General features: G+C 37.4%; 1 protein-coding gene across 1 annotated transcript in view; it reads left to right on the top strand.

Annotated features, from left to right (window-relative positions):
- gldc (glycine dehydrogenase (decarboxylating)) overlaps positions 1–16,160 on the top strand; it is a 64,306-nt gene that overhangs the window by 12,150 nt on the left and 35,996 nt on the right. The window contains exons 3-5 of the mRNA XM_028804977.2: positions 7,625–7,760; positions 12,887–13,051; positions 15,116–15,193. Coding sequence (XP_028660810.1) covers positions 7,625–7,760; positions 12,887–13,051; positions 15,116–15,193 — 379 coding nt within the window. The remainder of the gene's footprint in view (positions 1–7,624; positions 7,761–12,886; positions 13,052–15,115; positions 15,194–16,160) is intronic.

Genomic DNA, 16,160 nt, shown 5'->3' on the forward strand with positions numbered 1-16,160 from the left:
CATTTATATTTCCAGACACAAAAATGTTACTCATTATTTCAGGCATTTCCCTGTATATAGGGAGGAGTGGTAGACTCAAAATTATGTGTCTGCTAGTCCACTTACACAATTGTGTAGAAAAATATATATATTCTTACCTGATTGGTTAAAGCTTGAAAACTAACAGCTGTTAAAAAATGTAAGTGCCTGTGAGCCAACATAGAACCTGCCTGTGGTGTTTTTTTAAAGATGACCTAATGCTTTCATGGGAAACAAAATTATTGATCGTTTGGTTTAGTATAGATTACTTTACAGCTTGTCAATAAATCAGATTGTTATAAAGCAAGTGTTTTGATTATATAGAATAAGTGTACCTACTGTAGATATAGTTGAGACAGCAGTTCTGTACATGCCAATTTACACTTTACTGCCAAGTTTGAGATTACACAACTGCAAGTTCATGTACGGTTAAAAAGGTAATGGCAACACAATGCGGTTTATTCAGGTACATACATGAACCCTGTGACTCCAGGTATAAATATCAACATTTAAACCTTGATACTGGAGCGGAGGGTAGAGATGGACAAAGTATGAGAGCAATACTGAAGACTGGCAACAATAGTGCTTTTTATAACTGGACAAGTGTGCCAGCCATCCTCTGTAGTAAGAGGGCAAAGTTTTGTTTCCATAGTGATTTTTAAGTCATTTCTTTTTTATACTGTCTTGCCTCTCCTTTGTTATCTCTGCATGAGTGTGTGGGTATTGTAAGCATTCTCTATGTTTAGAAATGTATTTGTGTAATATAAGAAATTCATTTTTATTTGAGCAAGATTTTTTTTTTCCAATTTGACTAAAATTGATTCATCATTTTTTTTGCCAGATACAGCACCTTCAACTCCCCATCTCCTTTTTCTCTTTGTTATTTTGTAGTGTATGTTATCCGTTAACTGTTTCACAATGAGAGAGCTTGGAGCAAGTGAAATTGTTACAGGTCAAATATCTTCCCATTGGCAAGAAAAATTAAACTAAATATGCAGTCATCAGTAAACAGGCCATATGTTGTCTGTCTCATTAGCTAAGCTTAGTAGCCCTGCAAAGTTGTTCATATCTGTTCAATAAACAGTTTTGTAAATTGAAGAGATTATAGTATTGTTGTGCTATCAAATGATAAAAAAATCAAATTAGTTACTGTAGGATCACTTGCAGTTAGGGATGTTAAAATCAAAGAAATTTGGCAATTCTTTGTAGATCTTTACACAGAATTTGGAACTTCATGTCAAATCACAGCTGCTCAAAATAGGCAGATTTTGCTAAGCGCAGTAGGGGTACATGCTTTGGAATGCCGGCTAGGATGACTGGAAAGCTCAGCTAGTTATTACTTGCTTTCTGCTAATACAGTTGGTTGGTGCTTAAATGTTTAAAGTTCGGTTTCAAATGTGCAGTGTGTTTTTTAATGTTTGCCATTAGGATGCCATTCTCTTTTTTTCCTATTTTTGCTGTGCTTTCTCTGTGTCTATCGTATCTGTCTCTCTCTTCTGCCATATCTCATCTTGTGAAAAAAGGAATAATGTAAAATTTAAAAATGCAGACTTTATCTGTTATGAAGCTGATGAATGCTGCATGGATCAAATGTTCCCTTTTGCAAATAAATGCCCACAGATGGAGCTGTAACATTAACACTTACCTTAGATCATATTACCTACAGTACATTATTGATGTGAGGTTATTTTTGTGTTTATCCAGTGTACTTGCACCAACATTTTACATGCATATACACAAATAGAGAAAAGGGACTGGAAATTCAAAACCAGTACTTGCGTCAATAATCACTCTTATTTTATTACATGAAAAATCAAACCGTAATTGTGTTTGCAATCTAAATTTCAGCAGTTGCCATTTGCCAAATTTTAAGAATTCTTTTTCCTATAGCTATAAGCATTTTGAATTCAGTTACATGTAGGGATACTGCTAAATTCTGAATTTATTTTATGTACTGTAAAAGATCATTAATCTTCTTTGTGAAAAATCTTTTAAATGTGTGTACTTATGATAACACTGTTTTTCAGTTATTGTGTCTTTGCTTAATTTCTTGTATTTGTGTAACAGTACCTTATGCTTTGTACTTTCCTGCTGCAAATAAATTTCTCTCTGGTATATTAGTCTGCCCAACTTAACGTAATATTTAATTGGGCTCTCAAACCCCTTTCACACTAGTACTCCAAAATGCTTTGTATCTCATCTCTTTGCATTCCAGCTACTGGTAAATATTACAAAAACAGAATTACAACACTATTGAAACAAAAAGGAGCAACTGTTCAGATGTCACCTTATGTACAGCCTAATATCGACAAAAAAAATAGTATCTCGATATTTTCTGGAATTTTGTCTGACAATAAGTAGTACACGTTATTTTGCATGCTTCAAAAATGTGCCTTTTAAAAGTCTTTTAAAATGGGTGTTATTTAATACAAAAATTGAAGCATTCACACAAAAACAACACAAAAACATCAAAATCACCAATTATTACTGAGACCAAGCAGTGCAAGTATGAGTAAACCATTTCAAACTGGCCTACAGGATTTGCTTTGTAAGGCTTGTACAAAGACCAACAAAAATGATTAGAATGACAGCAACAAAGTTGCTCTTAATATAAATATAAAGAAAAAGTTATTCCAAGGGAAATGAAATACTAATCATAATAACTACAGAGCGTGGATAAACATTTATTTGCGCAGGATTAAGGTGAAATGTGCAGCATGTAAGCCAGAATACAAATCTAACATATGTAGCTATAAGTCACCAAATACTGCACAAGAGGAAAATTCCAGCATTTAATGCATACACACAGTAGTCTATCTGTCTTACTAGGCTACATATAGTTTCGCTGCATAAGGAGATAACCAGAAATGGTGGAAACAATTAGATGGCTCCCAAGTGTCTCACGCTGTATTGGATCAAATTAATAAGAGTAAGCTTCTGGTTACAATAAACTGCTATATTCGTAATTATATGAATTGCAAAATATACATTTGATGTCAACAATGTCACATCCCGTCAATAGGAGCTTAGAAAACACTGCCATTAAGAGAGTTCGTAACGAAGAGCCACAGGAGATACAGATTTCATTACTCAAAATACCCAGTTCAACAAATCTGTCTAATGACACCAGAAGAAGCACACAGGAGGCTGCACAGCATCTACCATCTAATGGCATGTATCAATGAAAAAGTAAAGGAAGTTGACAATTACTGTTGACATACCAGAATATCCATAGTGTTTCTAACATGTAATCTATACATTGACCACAGTGCTTGCCTAGACTGTTTGCTGTTACAATGTATAGTGATGCAATAATCAAAATGACAGGAAGATGTTATGGCAGACAGAAACACTTCTCAAAGCATCTCTTCTGTTGCAGTACTCTTTAAAATGTACAAATTAATCATTAAGCTTCATTGTGCTCCTCAGCTCTTGAACTGATAACAGCAATTTTAGCTTTTTATTTTTGTCTGAGCGTCAAGTCTTTTGTTCAGGGTTTTTTTTTTTTTTTTTCTCTCCTCCCTCAACCCTGGTGTTGTAAACTTCACATGCTGGAAAAAATGGCCGTGAGTGTTTAGGAAGAAGCCATGTGTGTGTGTACCCTTTGCAGCACAGGATTCCACTACTATTCACTATAGACGTTTTAGTGGATTATCCCCAGATATGTGTTCTTGTTTGAGAATCCCCTCTGGCCTTGCAAGACTAGGCTACATGACACAGTGAATGTGTGGACTTTCAGGGTGTTTTTTTGATTGTTTTTTGCAAGTGAGCGATATACTTGTTAATGTCAGCTTACAAATTATTAAAAAACAATTAGGATATCATTGTAGTCAATCTATATCAATCTTGCACACCCCTACTACGGCCAGTAGTTTCTGTTTAAGCCGTTGTAAATAAGGGCTCAAAACTAACTTTGGAAAATGGCTATTTGTTGACATTAAATCATTCATGACTTGTGCTTTTTTGTGTCAAATGATTTTCTCTGACACCCATATGGCATAGTGTACCATTCAATCAGACCGATCATCTTTCCACCTGGGGAAGGTGGTTTCACAAAATAAAAGGTTGCCACGTAAATTAAAATTACAGGTCGAGAAAGGCTTCATTTGCAAACAAAGTACTTATAGATAAAGGGTTTACATTGGTAGGCAACAATTTATAATTTTCTCTTGCTTACATCTAAAATGTATCTAGGCCTCAGTAATAATTCTAGAAGATGCATTTCTTTTCAGATCTAATCCAGGACTTGTTATGGTAATGTTGGTCTAAGGTGGTCTGATGTAGGAGTAATTCAGATGACCCTTTTAAAATTTAACCTCTGTAGCATTAGGTTTACCCCGGGTAAAACGAGCCAAACACGTTGAATTGTTTTCAACAATAAAAAATGATAATATGTAACAGAAACATGTAAATACTAAAATGTCAACATAAAGTAGGAAAGGTATGTCTAGTGTCCACTGCTGTACTGATGATGCAGATTTTGTACATGTCCCTTGTTGTGATATATTTTGCAACATTCACCAATAAATAGTCCGAGGTCACAATCTTTGCATACTTCTCTTTTTCTGTTGGTTTTACACCTAAGAGGGTAAAATTTAATTTCCTGATCATGTTAATGGATGCTGTCCATTGTGTTATTGTAAGTTACTACAGCGTAAGGCTAAGCGAGTTCCACATATTCTCTGACATGAACATTAACAGTTGCTGCATTGTGAAGAGTACTTAGGAGGCTTGATTCCTGTCTTTTTGCCGTTTTGCCACACACCCACTTACACCACGGTGAACCTTCACATGACAGAATTCAGCAGGTATACCTCGGCAGTTCAGTTGTACAGAGCCATATGCATCACTTCCATTATCCATATCAATGTCTGATGACCAATGTCATCACTATTGCTTGATTCAACAAATGGTTCAATTTTCCTTTGTTCTAAAACTGCTTTTACAGCTCTGCCCCACTTATGAATATTGAAGCGTTACCATACAGAGGAAGTATGGATAGAAAAAATCATGATTTTTTTGCAGTATGATGTTGTTTTATCCAAACAATTTAACTAGAATACTGTCTCAAGTATTATTTGGGCTTAACGCTGTACATCTTATCAAAACAGCTAAATCTGAGAAACAATCTGTCTTAACCATTTTTGAGCAGAATTCTAAGACCAGCTTGGGGTTAATGCCAAGAAAATTAAAGGAATGCTCCACACATAATTGTTTTTTTTTTTTTTAAAGTTACCCCATGTAGTTTATGGTGAAGGTCAAGAGTAGTTCTTAATCTGATATTTTCATGGTGAATGTTGATAACAAACGTTGATAAGCTGGGGTACCACTGTCTGCCCCTCCCTCCTTGGATATTTACAGCTGCACTGACTTATCATCCATCAACAGCTGACTGCTTTTTCTTTTTCACTGCTAGTGTATTTAAGCTATGCCTTTAGTACTCTGTACTAGAGAAAAGCCAAGCAAAATGACACCTTTTATTGGCTAACTAAAAAGATTACAATATGCAAGCTTTCGAGGCAACTCAGGCCCCTTCTTCAGGCAAGGGGCCTGAGTTGCCTCGAAAGCTTGCATATTGTAATCTTTTTAGTTAGCCAATAAAAGGTGTCATTTTGCTTGGCTTTTCTCTACAGTCATAATGGCTAACACGGTACAACACCCTAGTACTCTGTACTACTAAGCTTCTTGTGCTCTATTTTTGTTGTATTTTCCATTAATCACTTTTAATGTAGTATATTGTTTTTTTGTGATTCTTTTTGGATAAAGGTGTTTCCTAATTCATGTTTAAACATTTTGTGAACATTACAATAGTGTAGTACATATGATTTGTTTGTCAAATATATGTCAAAATTCACATTGCTAAATTGTATATAAAAGTGAAACAGTTTCTGCCTTGAGTCAAGTATATGACCAGGATGGGTTCTAGACCCTCAAGACCCTGAACTGGATTAAGCTGGTTTGCTAATAAGTGGCAGTAAAAGGAATTAATACACATTAATGATACAGTTAATAGTTAATATCAGTCTTGTTTTAGGGCTAAATGTGGATGACTCCACAGAAGTGCTGAAATTGATCAGACATTTGCTGTTACTTATTAGAGACGTATTAAACACAAATCAACTAAAATGGTTTTTCTATTTGTAGTGTGAAATAGTGAACAAGAAGGTGGAGACTTTTTAATGCAGTGCAATGCAGTTAACCAGACAAACATTACTGAAAGTCAGTCATTTCCCAACCCGCTATATCCAAACACAGGGTCACAGGGGTCTGCTGGAAGTGTAAATGGAAGAGTTAACTCTCATAACTGCAAATGTTGGATAGTTAACAAAGCAGTGTATGGACAGACTAGTTGTACCAGGACCATTTGTTGCAAATCTAAGTTGCATTGTGTAACACACTCACCTTAGTTTGATCAGAAACTTGCTGCTGGTGAGCATGACCATAGAGCGTACTTCCTATTCTGACCAGAACTCTGTTCTATTCCAAGTGGCAGTGTTTTAAGCACTCACTCCAGGTGAGTGGTGATCTCTCCCCATAGTGCTGAATGACAAGTAGATTTAGCATGTGTTAAGCCATTTTATATTTTGCCATGGAATGCCATGATGATTTAAAGTATATTCATAAAGCAGATTTCATTTGGTTTTATTTATTTGTATGAATTGTAATTGTGCTAATTATACACATAACTGGCTTTTTGGGAAGTACACCTTACATTTTGTTTCTGAAAAGTTGTAGTCAAAAAAAGAATGGGGTTTCTAGGTTAATTGGTCACTGATAAATGCCTTCTGTTTATGTCATGATGTAGTGTCCTGCCCCAGGCTAGATTCTTGGTTTGTGTGATGCTTCCGAGAGAGGCTTCAGTTCAACCCAAAATTTACGTTATGCAAAATGAATTGGTAAATAGTCTTTTTTTTTTTTTCTCCTACTTTTTTTGATTACTGAATAGTGATCATAGATTATATTGTTTTAATATACTGTATTGCTCTCTTTGATTGTTGTTTACAATTTCTGGAATGTCAAAATCTTCCCGGTGTTTGTAAGTGAGATTTCTGAAGATTCTGTTGTTATTTCCTCCAAAATACTTACTTGTAGGGTTAAACTGCAACAATGGTGGTTTAGTTTGTTTGAGTTTGGCATATGGCATGTCTTCCCTAAGGCTACGTCAGCGCTACTATGACGGACAATGAGCGTAATGCACAAGTCTAAATTGAGCATAGCAACTCAGAAAATGTAATGAGCACAATCCAGTCCAAGAAGGGCCATGTACTAAGCACAAACCTGTCAAAGCACACTGCACCAGTGATCTGGGTTTTCAGAAATATACGGCTCGAGAGACCATTTTCAAAACTCTTTGCATTCAGGAGTTAAAAACACAGGGGTAGTGTGGATGAAAGGCAAAAATGGAGACCATCTAAATTTTTAAACAAAAACATAGTAGTGTGAATGTAGTCTAAGTGTCTTCCACTCCCCTCGCCCCTCATTACTAATTTGTCAGCATCCCTGGGTTCCTAAATGTAATTGACTTTAACATTTATGCATCTGTTTGAGTCTTTGAACATTTGTTCCTATAAGACTAATAATGTTCTCTTAAATTGATGTTTTTTAGGTGAAAATGAGATTTTGGATTTGCTGCACAAAATAGCGAGCAAAAACAAGATATGGAGATCCTACATTGGTATGGGTTACTACAACTGTTCTGTGCCACCTGCTATTCAGAGAAATCTACTGGAAAACTCTGGATGGTTTGTTCTTTTTTAATTTTTATTTTAAACTGATCTCTTATTGAATACTTTTGGTTATCATATCTTTAAAATTCCTGGGATAGTTTACACATTCAAAGCTCTATGCTGATCAACTGGTGCTATAGAGATGAACAGTTGTCCTAAAGACTGTTAAAGTCTTTTTTAGGGGACTGTGGTTGGTGGCGATTCTCCAAGGGGAACCCCCGACACAGGATGGAGGTTTGTTGCGATTCTGGGTACTGAAGACAAACAAATGGTAAAATTTTGTCGCAAAAAAAGTTTAAGAACCACTGCAATAAAACTATGATGCTGGAATAAAGAATGGAGAGGCCCAGTTTTTATGTGGTGCCGATAAATGTGACCCACCTAGTATTGCAATCCCAAACTTGGCAAGGCAATTCTGAGAACTTCAGATTTCATATTGGTGAATACTGCACACCTTATGGGTATAAAAATGGCCTTTTGTTGTTTACAGATGCAAAACAGAGTATAAGGATGTCTTTCTAAACTAAAAAAAAATCTTTCTTTTTATTATATGCAGAAGTCTGATTTCCTCCAATGAATGCAGAATAGATGCACTTCAGAACAAAGGGATTGTGTTGCTCCCTGAACGGATAATATCTTACAAATCACTTGACTGTGGACCTGTAACCGCTTTGAGGGAATCTTGTTAGACTAATACACAAAGTTCTGTGTGCAATAACTGCTTGTAAATTATTAAGATAGATAGATAGATAGATAGATACTTTATTAATCCCAATGGGAAATTCACAAGTAAGTACTTACTCACAAAGAGCAAAATTATCATTTTTTTTCTCTGTTGATGGACTGGGTGAATTGAGTGCATACACTACTGTGAGAAAGAAGCTATCAGATTCTGAAACAAATATATTATCTGTTAGAGATCTGGGCTTTATGTTTTGGTCGAACATACAGTATAGCAGGTCTTCCAAAAATGGCTATTTTTACACCTGGATAAGAAACATAGCTTTTATGCCAGATTAACATGGACTCTTGTAAAACTTAAAAGGTGTGTTTTTCCACAGCATTTAATTAAAATGAAGACCAACGATATTTGCTTAACTTATATGGATTCAGTACAAATATAGTATTAACTGCTGATCTTAGATTGATTTATTATTATCTTGGGTTTCAAGGATAAGATTCAATGAAGAGAACACCTAAACCTTATAAGAATTCATAGAATTCAATATCTCACAAGCAATAATATTTCCATCCTTGTATATCTGACACATGCCTCAGATGGATAAAGATGAAAACTCGTTAGATAAAACAAAGTCATTAGAATACTGTATAAACTGCACTAAATACATGCAGCCATTATAACAGGCGGAGTGGTGGCTCTGAGGCTAAGGATCTGCGCTGGTATCCCGAAGGTTGCCGGTTCGAATCCCTGTCACTGCCAAAAGAGATCCTACTCTGCTGGGCCCTTGAGCAAGGCCCTTAACCTGTAATTGCTCCAGGGGGTGCTGTACAATGGCTGACCCTGCGCTCTGACCCCAAGGGGTATGCGAAAAAACTAACAAACACTGTTGTAAGTCGCTCTGGATAAGAGCGTCTGCTAAATGATGTAAATGTAAATGTATAATAATTATCCAATGGGTACATATCAAAAACCTCCTGTATTCTGTATAGATTTCTGAATTCCTAAAACTACATTATGAACTTGATAAGCACATTATGTAAGTATAGTAAAATCTTTCTAGCTCTGTATTATAATAACAGTATGATACTCCATCTGGCAAGATCCCAAATAAACAATGTTTTCAGCTATAGGCTAGATGTTATAGAGTTCTCTAATTTTTGTTGGGACTCCTGTCTGAACCAGTAAATGGTAACACCCTAATCTAACGAATACTTAGGTATGCTATAAAACTGAGAAAAGGTTTAGTCCAAGGTAATCGTAAAAACAGGATTACTTCAGTACAAGCAGGGACAAGCCACTTATTCAATAATATGTAGAAAGCTTTGTTTAAGAAAGTTATTTTATTATTCTTTCTCTTCAGGTTTGTTATTAATTTTTTCCTTGTCATTTGGAGCTCCAAATATTTAGTATAGTAAAAGCAAGCTTAGGGCGGCACGGTGGCACAGTGGGTAGCGCTGCTGCCTCGCAGTTAGGAGACCCGGATTCGCCTTCACACTTTGCATGGAGTTTGCATGTTCTCTCCGTGTGTGTGTGTGGGTTTCCTCCCACAGTCCAAAGGCAGGCAAGTTAGGTGCATTGGCGATCCTAAATTGTCCTTAGTGTGTGCTTGGTGTGTGTATGTGTGCCATGTGCTGGGCTGGCACCCGCCCGGGGTTTGTTTCATGCCTTGCACCCTGTGTTGGCTGGGATTGGCTCCAGCAGACCCCTGTGACCCTGTAGTTAGGATATAGCGGGTTGGATAATGCATGGATGGATAAGCAAGCTTTTCTGGAACTTGTTTGCTGTAGCTGTGTCAAGTTTCCAGAATAATTTCAAGTATACTTATTTCTATTACAGCAGTATTCTCTGTGGTGAGCATGCCTTTCTGATAGAAAGATGGTGTCAAACTTGTCCCCCAAACAGGCTGAATTATTCAGGGCATGGATTCTGGCAAGTTGTCAAGTGTGGTGCTTGATTGCTGGTCTATGTTTAATATACTGCCTTATGACTGTAGGAAATTAGATAGTGATTGATCTCTGTTCTGATTAGCTTGTTATAGTTAATTTCACAGATGATTGATTAGGTTGGGAGATAGTTTGTCTCCAAAGTTGATGCCCATTGAGATAAATATGGCTTATGGCAGAAGCCAGTGTGACAGATAGGGGGCACTCTCGCTCCCTTGAACCCTCGGACACCACACCAGACACCAGGTAAAAGTCCAATAATTGACTTTATTATAATAATAACGTGCACAAACCACCCTCCTCTCCACAATACTCATATACAATACAATAATCAATCAATCAATCAAACAATCCTCCACACTCCCAGATGCGTTTCCACCCTTCCACCCAGCTCAGCTCGACATCTGGGATTTCCCACAGTCCTTTTATAGTCCTTGACCCGGAAGTGTTTTTCTCTCTCTGTCCATGTGACTGTTAACACTTCCGGGTCAGATAAAAACTCCTTTTCTTCATCAGCCCGGAAGCACTTTATTTCTTCTAACCATGTGACTGGGATCTGCTTCCGGGCTGTATGGAAAATAAACATCTCTGCGTCTCCCTGCAGCGGCCCCGACATTATCCAGCAGGGCTGTGTATTAAACCTCCATAGTCCATGATGCCCTGCTGGAATTCGGGGCATCTCCACGTTGCAAGGAGGGCTCCATCTAGCGACCTGGGGGTATTGGCCGGGATGAATGACTGGCCATATCCCACACCAGAAAAGTCAATACTTAAAAAGAGGAGTTCTGCAAATACTACTGAAACACTGTAAGATTCACACTCCACTTCAGAATATAAAGGCTGAAGAGAGTCCTTCAGCAGTGACATTAGGGTGGCCCTGCCTCTTGGGAGTCCATCCAAAAAACACAAGAGAATATAACATACAGTAATCCCTCGCTATATCGCGCTTCGCCTTTCGCGGCTTCACTCCATCGCGGATTTTATATGTAAGCATATTTAAATATATATTGCGGATTTTTTGCTGGTTCGCGGATTTCTGCGGACAATGGGTCTTTTAATTTCTGGTACATGCTTCCTCAGTTGGTTTGCCCAGTTGATTTCATACAAGGGACGCTATTGGCAGATGGCTGAGAAGCTACCCAACGTACTTTTCTCCCTCTCTCTCTTGCGCTGACTTTCTCTGATCCTGACATAGGGGGATTGAGCAGGGGGGCTGTTCGCACACCTAGACGATACGGACGCTCGTCTAAAAATGCTGAAAGATTATCTTCACGGTTGCTACCTTCTGTGCAGCTGCTTCCTGAAGCGACATGCTGCACGGTGCTTCGCATACTTAAAAGCTCGAAGGGCACGTATTGATTTTTGATTGAAAAACAAACTCTGTCTCTCTCTCTCTCTTTCTCTGCTCCTGACGGAGGGGGTGTGAGCTGCCGCCTTCAACAGCTTTGTGCCGCGGTGCTTCGCATACTTAAAAGCCAAACAGCCCTATTGATTTGTTTGCTTTTCTCTATCTCTCTGACATGCTCTGCTCCTGACGCGCACTCCTTTGAAGAGGAAGATATGTTTGCATTCTTTTAATTGTGAGACGGAACTGTCATCTCTGTCTTGTCATGGAGCACAGTTTAAACTTTTGAAAAAGAGACAAATGTTTGTTTGCAGTGTTTGAATAACGTTCCTGTCTCTCTACAACCTCCTGTGTTTCTGCGCAAATCTGTGACCCAAGCATGACAATATAAAAATAACCATATAAACATATGGTTTCTGCTTCGCGGATTTTCTTATTTCACGGGTGGCTCTGGAACGCAACCCCTGCGATGGAGGAGGGATTACTGTATTACATAGCTACTAAATAATAAAAAAAAACAATAGTAACAAAAATACATTATTACCATAAACATGCTAAAAATAACAAATTAAAATAAATGAAGATGTCACAAGAAAGGAATATAAGCAAACTAGAGAACAAACCCTGACTGTCACATAACATTTGCTCAAAATGAATCATGATATAAATAGGGGTAAGCATGCCACAACAATAAGCATCCATGAAGCTAGCAGGCTAACTTTCTGGTTCATACTGCATTTAAAACAGCATAATTGGCTAATTAGAATTACTGAATTTTTGAATGGCCGAGATCTCTGGGCCATTTATGCTTAATAATGGAGATGATCAGTGTGAGTATTAAGATTCTAAAAAGATACAATGTCCTTGAAATGACCATGTACTTCAATTTGCCATACTGGCTTCTTTGGTATAAAGACATAAATATCCATATGTATTTACTGGAGTTAACTCATTCAGCAAGCTTTAGTATCTGTTCATAAGAAATTAGTATGCCACCTTTGCAAATCTTAATTTTGTCATGGATTATTCTATATAGATGTGAGACCTTTTGGACTAAAAACATGCTAACACAGTAGCTTTGACTTACGGAGATAAATACACCCATGCTCTACTTGGTAAGATATTCCCATTTATGGTATAATTGTAATCCTATTTCTCATTTTTCTTGTAGGGTCACACAGTATACCCCTTACCAGCCTGAAGTGTCTCAGGGCAGACTGGAAAGCTTACTTAACTATCAGACAATGGTTTGTGATCTGACCGGAATGGATGTGGCCAATGCATCCCTACTGGATGAAGGAACTGCAGCAGCAGAAGCCATGCAGTTGTGTCACAGGTACACTATTTGTGCACTACATACAATGCACTATATGCTTTTCGTCCTAAAATGTTATTTGTTCAATATATTGATTTATTTTAGAGCAAGCTTGATTTAAGTTCCATATCCTGAGTAGATTAAATAATTGGCTGAGGATGTAAAATGTGTCTTACTGTTTTAATGCTTTTCATAGTCATTTGTACACTGTTTTGAATTGTGTGGCCTTCAAGAATATCTTGGTCAATGACTAAAATAAATTTTTGTCAGAATACCAATTTGTGAAATCTTGGTAATTACCATTTGTCTTATTTTATGAAAATTTCAAAGATTATTTTTATATAGTGTGGCACGGCCGGGACGCCCAGGAAGACAGGAGGAGGGTTCATTCCTCCTCCAGACCGCGAGGGGGCGTCCGCCCTGGTTGTGTTGGGGGCCACGGGTACAGGGCTTGGAAGCCCAACCCTGTAGGGGCCCGTGGCCTCCGCCAGGGGGCATCCCTGTGCCTGATGGACCCTGAACCCCAGCAATTCCGCCACACCAGGAAGTGCTGGGGGGAAGAAGAGAGGTAACACCCGGAGTGCATCTGGGGAGACAGCTGGCACTTCCGCCACACTGGGGCGTGTCGGGTGGAAGATTGCCGGTGCACACCTGGAGCACATCTGGGTATGAATAAAAGGGGCCGCCTCCCTTCATTCGAGGTTGGAGTCGGGTGGAAGAGGACGAGGTCTGGAAGGAGAGAGAAGGAGGCGGTCTGAAGGAAAGGCGTTGTGGTATTGGCCTGGACTTTGGGGGAGTCTGTGGGTTGTGTGGCACAATAATTGTAAATAATAATTGTATAATAAACGTGTGTTGGGTGACAAAACGATGTCTGCCTGTCTGTGTCCGGGCTGTTCCCCACAATAGCATCTTTAAGTGTTTGGGGTTTGTAACAGACTGGTATCACCAGGTTCATACCTTGTACCAGATGCTACTGGTGGAGGTTCTGGCTCATTCCGACCCTAAACTGGGCAAAGTTGGTTTGAATAGGCAATATTAAGTTAATTTTTTCAGGTTACTATATTACTCAGAGCACTGAAGTAGCCATGAGACAAATTTCAAGTAAAAATTCCAAATGCACAAAGTGTTAATGCATAAATGCATACAGATATTTGTAATACTCAAAGGCTTTATGGCAAAATAGAAGAGAAGAACAATCGTCTATTGCCCACAGTTACTTCCACAAAAAAGACTTGTAGATAAGCCAGCTGGTTTCGGAGAGCCTTCAGACAATACACTCTTGACAGTACTGTCTGAGTAAACTGTCTCCACATGCAAAACATTTTTTTCATCTTGTTCTTTTAAAGTGAACTGCTCTTCAAAATGTTTTGTGAGTATTTGCTATGAATAGTTCTGTGTAAAATAGAAACAGTAGTAAAAATCATATTTTTTACATTTTTGTATTAACATAATACATTCCAATTAAGCTGCACAATTAATTAAATGGCTGGATTTGAAGTTTGTGTGTAAGTACACATTTGAGTGGGAGAAATTACTCTTATTCTTCTAAATGTTGAAAGAAATGGTGTACTTTTCTGTTTCTGAAAGCACAGTGTCTACAACATTAGAGCTTAGACCAGGGGTTTCAGGAAAAGGTTTTCACCCTCAAGTAAAATGTGTTGTGAATTGTTAAAATAATGTTTTCAAACCTAATCTATTAAGACAGATAATGCCATATGTGTTACATGCTGCACATTGTTGTACAATATCCTATGCTGTATTGTTCTTCAAAACTATGCAGTTTGATGCATTGAATAATGTTTGATCTCAATTTATTGCATTTCTGTTTATTACAAAAAAGTAAGAATGCATTGTAATAGCTAAAAATAATAATACTGAAATGTGGCGTATTCGCTTTGTGCTACACCTTATCTGGTTTGCTTTGATTATCAGTATTTTTGTATTGTATATCAGAATATTGTAAGGATGATACTGTATATAAAAGTCTATTTTAAAATACAGAATTATTTGATTTTTGTTTCTATTTAAGCCAAATTATACATATATATATATAAGTGTATATAAAACATTTCTATTTAATTTCAGGCACAACAAAAGAAGAAAATTTTACATAGACCCACGATGTCACCCCCAGACGATAGCAGTTGTACAAACAAGAGCAAAGTAATATTTTGGTTCATTCATTCTTTGTTCCACTAGAAAAACGGGTCTTACTCAGTTTTTGCTGATAGGTAGTGTCATTGGAGAACATTTTGTTCAATAGTTCTGTTTTTTCACCAGTTTTCATTTAGGCTGGTAGAGAGATCAGTTTACATCAATTCAGCTTGCAAACCAAAAGTAAATGAATGTAGGCTTACTGTTTTCTTGCTGTTTTCTGCATTTTCTTGTATCATACTGTTCAGTGTCCACTAGTTGTAATTTAAGGGTAAAATAAACCTCTAGTCTTGTCCTTTTGTAAAGGGTAATCTTTTGAACTTTATTTTAGCATAAATAAATACTTCCTTTAGGAGTGTTGCTGTGTTCTTCAGTCATCCGGCCCTCTTCCGTCCTTTGAAACCTTCTATGTTAGATCAAGCAGGATTTAAAAATATTACGCTGAAGTAGTGGGGTGGACAGGAAGCAATTAATTCATATATATCACTTCCTGTACTTGTTTTAGACATTTCTTGCTCTCTGTAAACTGCATTTCACTTTTTTCATTTATACCTTAAATAATGCAATGTTAAGACTAGAGTGTAAAGGGGTTAGTTGTTTTTTTGCCCTTTTTCATCTTTAAAAAAATATGTGCAATGCTAGAAATGTCTATTTTGCACAAATTATCACTGTAATCATAAAGTAGCTTTTGGCTGTGTGAATTATAAATCCCCCCAGCTCAAATAGGCTGTTCACAGAGTTCAGTTCTTTGGTTCCCAGAGTATGTATTGATAATGGACAAGGCTAAATCAAAAGTTAGCTGGCATATCTACAGCACATTCCATAGTCCAATACAGGATTTACTCCTTTGTCAGAGGCTGATCTCAGCTTGATCTAGTTCTATACAACCTCTTCTGTGAGGAGAATTTTAATCTAGCAAAGCGGCATGTATACTCTCATTAGACACGGAGGCATTTAATCCAGTTTAGATGCTGAA

This window comes from Erpetoichthys calabaricus, chromosome 7 (genome assembly GCF_900747795.2).
Source record: "Erpetoichthys calabaricus chromosome 7, fErpCal1.3, whole genome shotgun sequence".
Classification (NCBI taxonomy): Eukaryota; Metazoa; Chordata; class Cladistia; order Polypteriformes; family Polypteridae; genus Erpetoichthys; species Erpetoichthys calabaricus.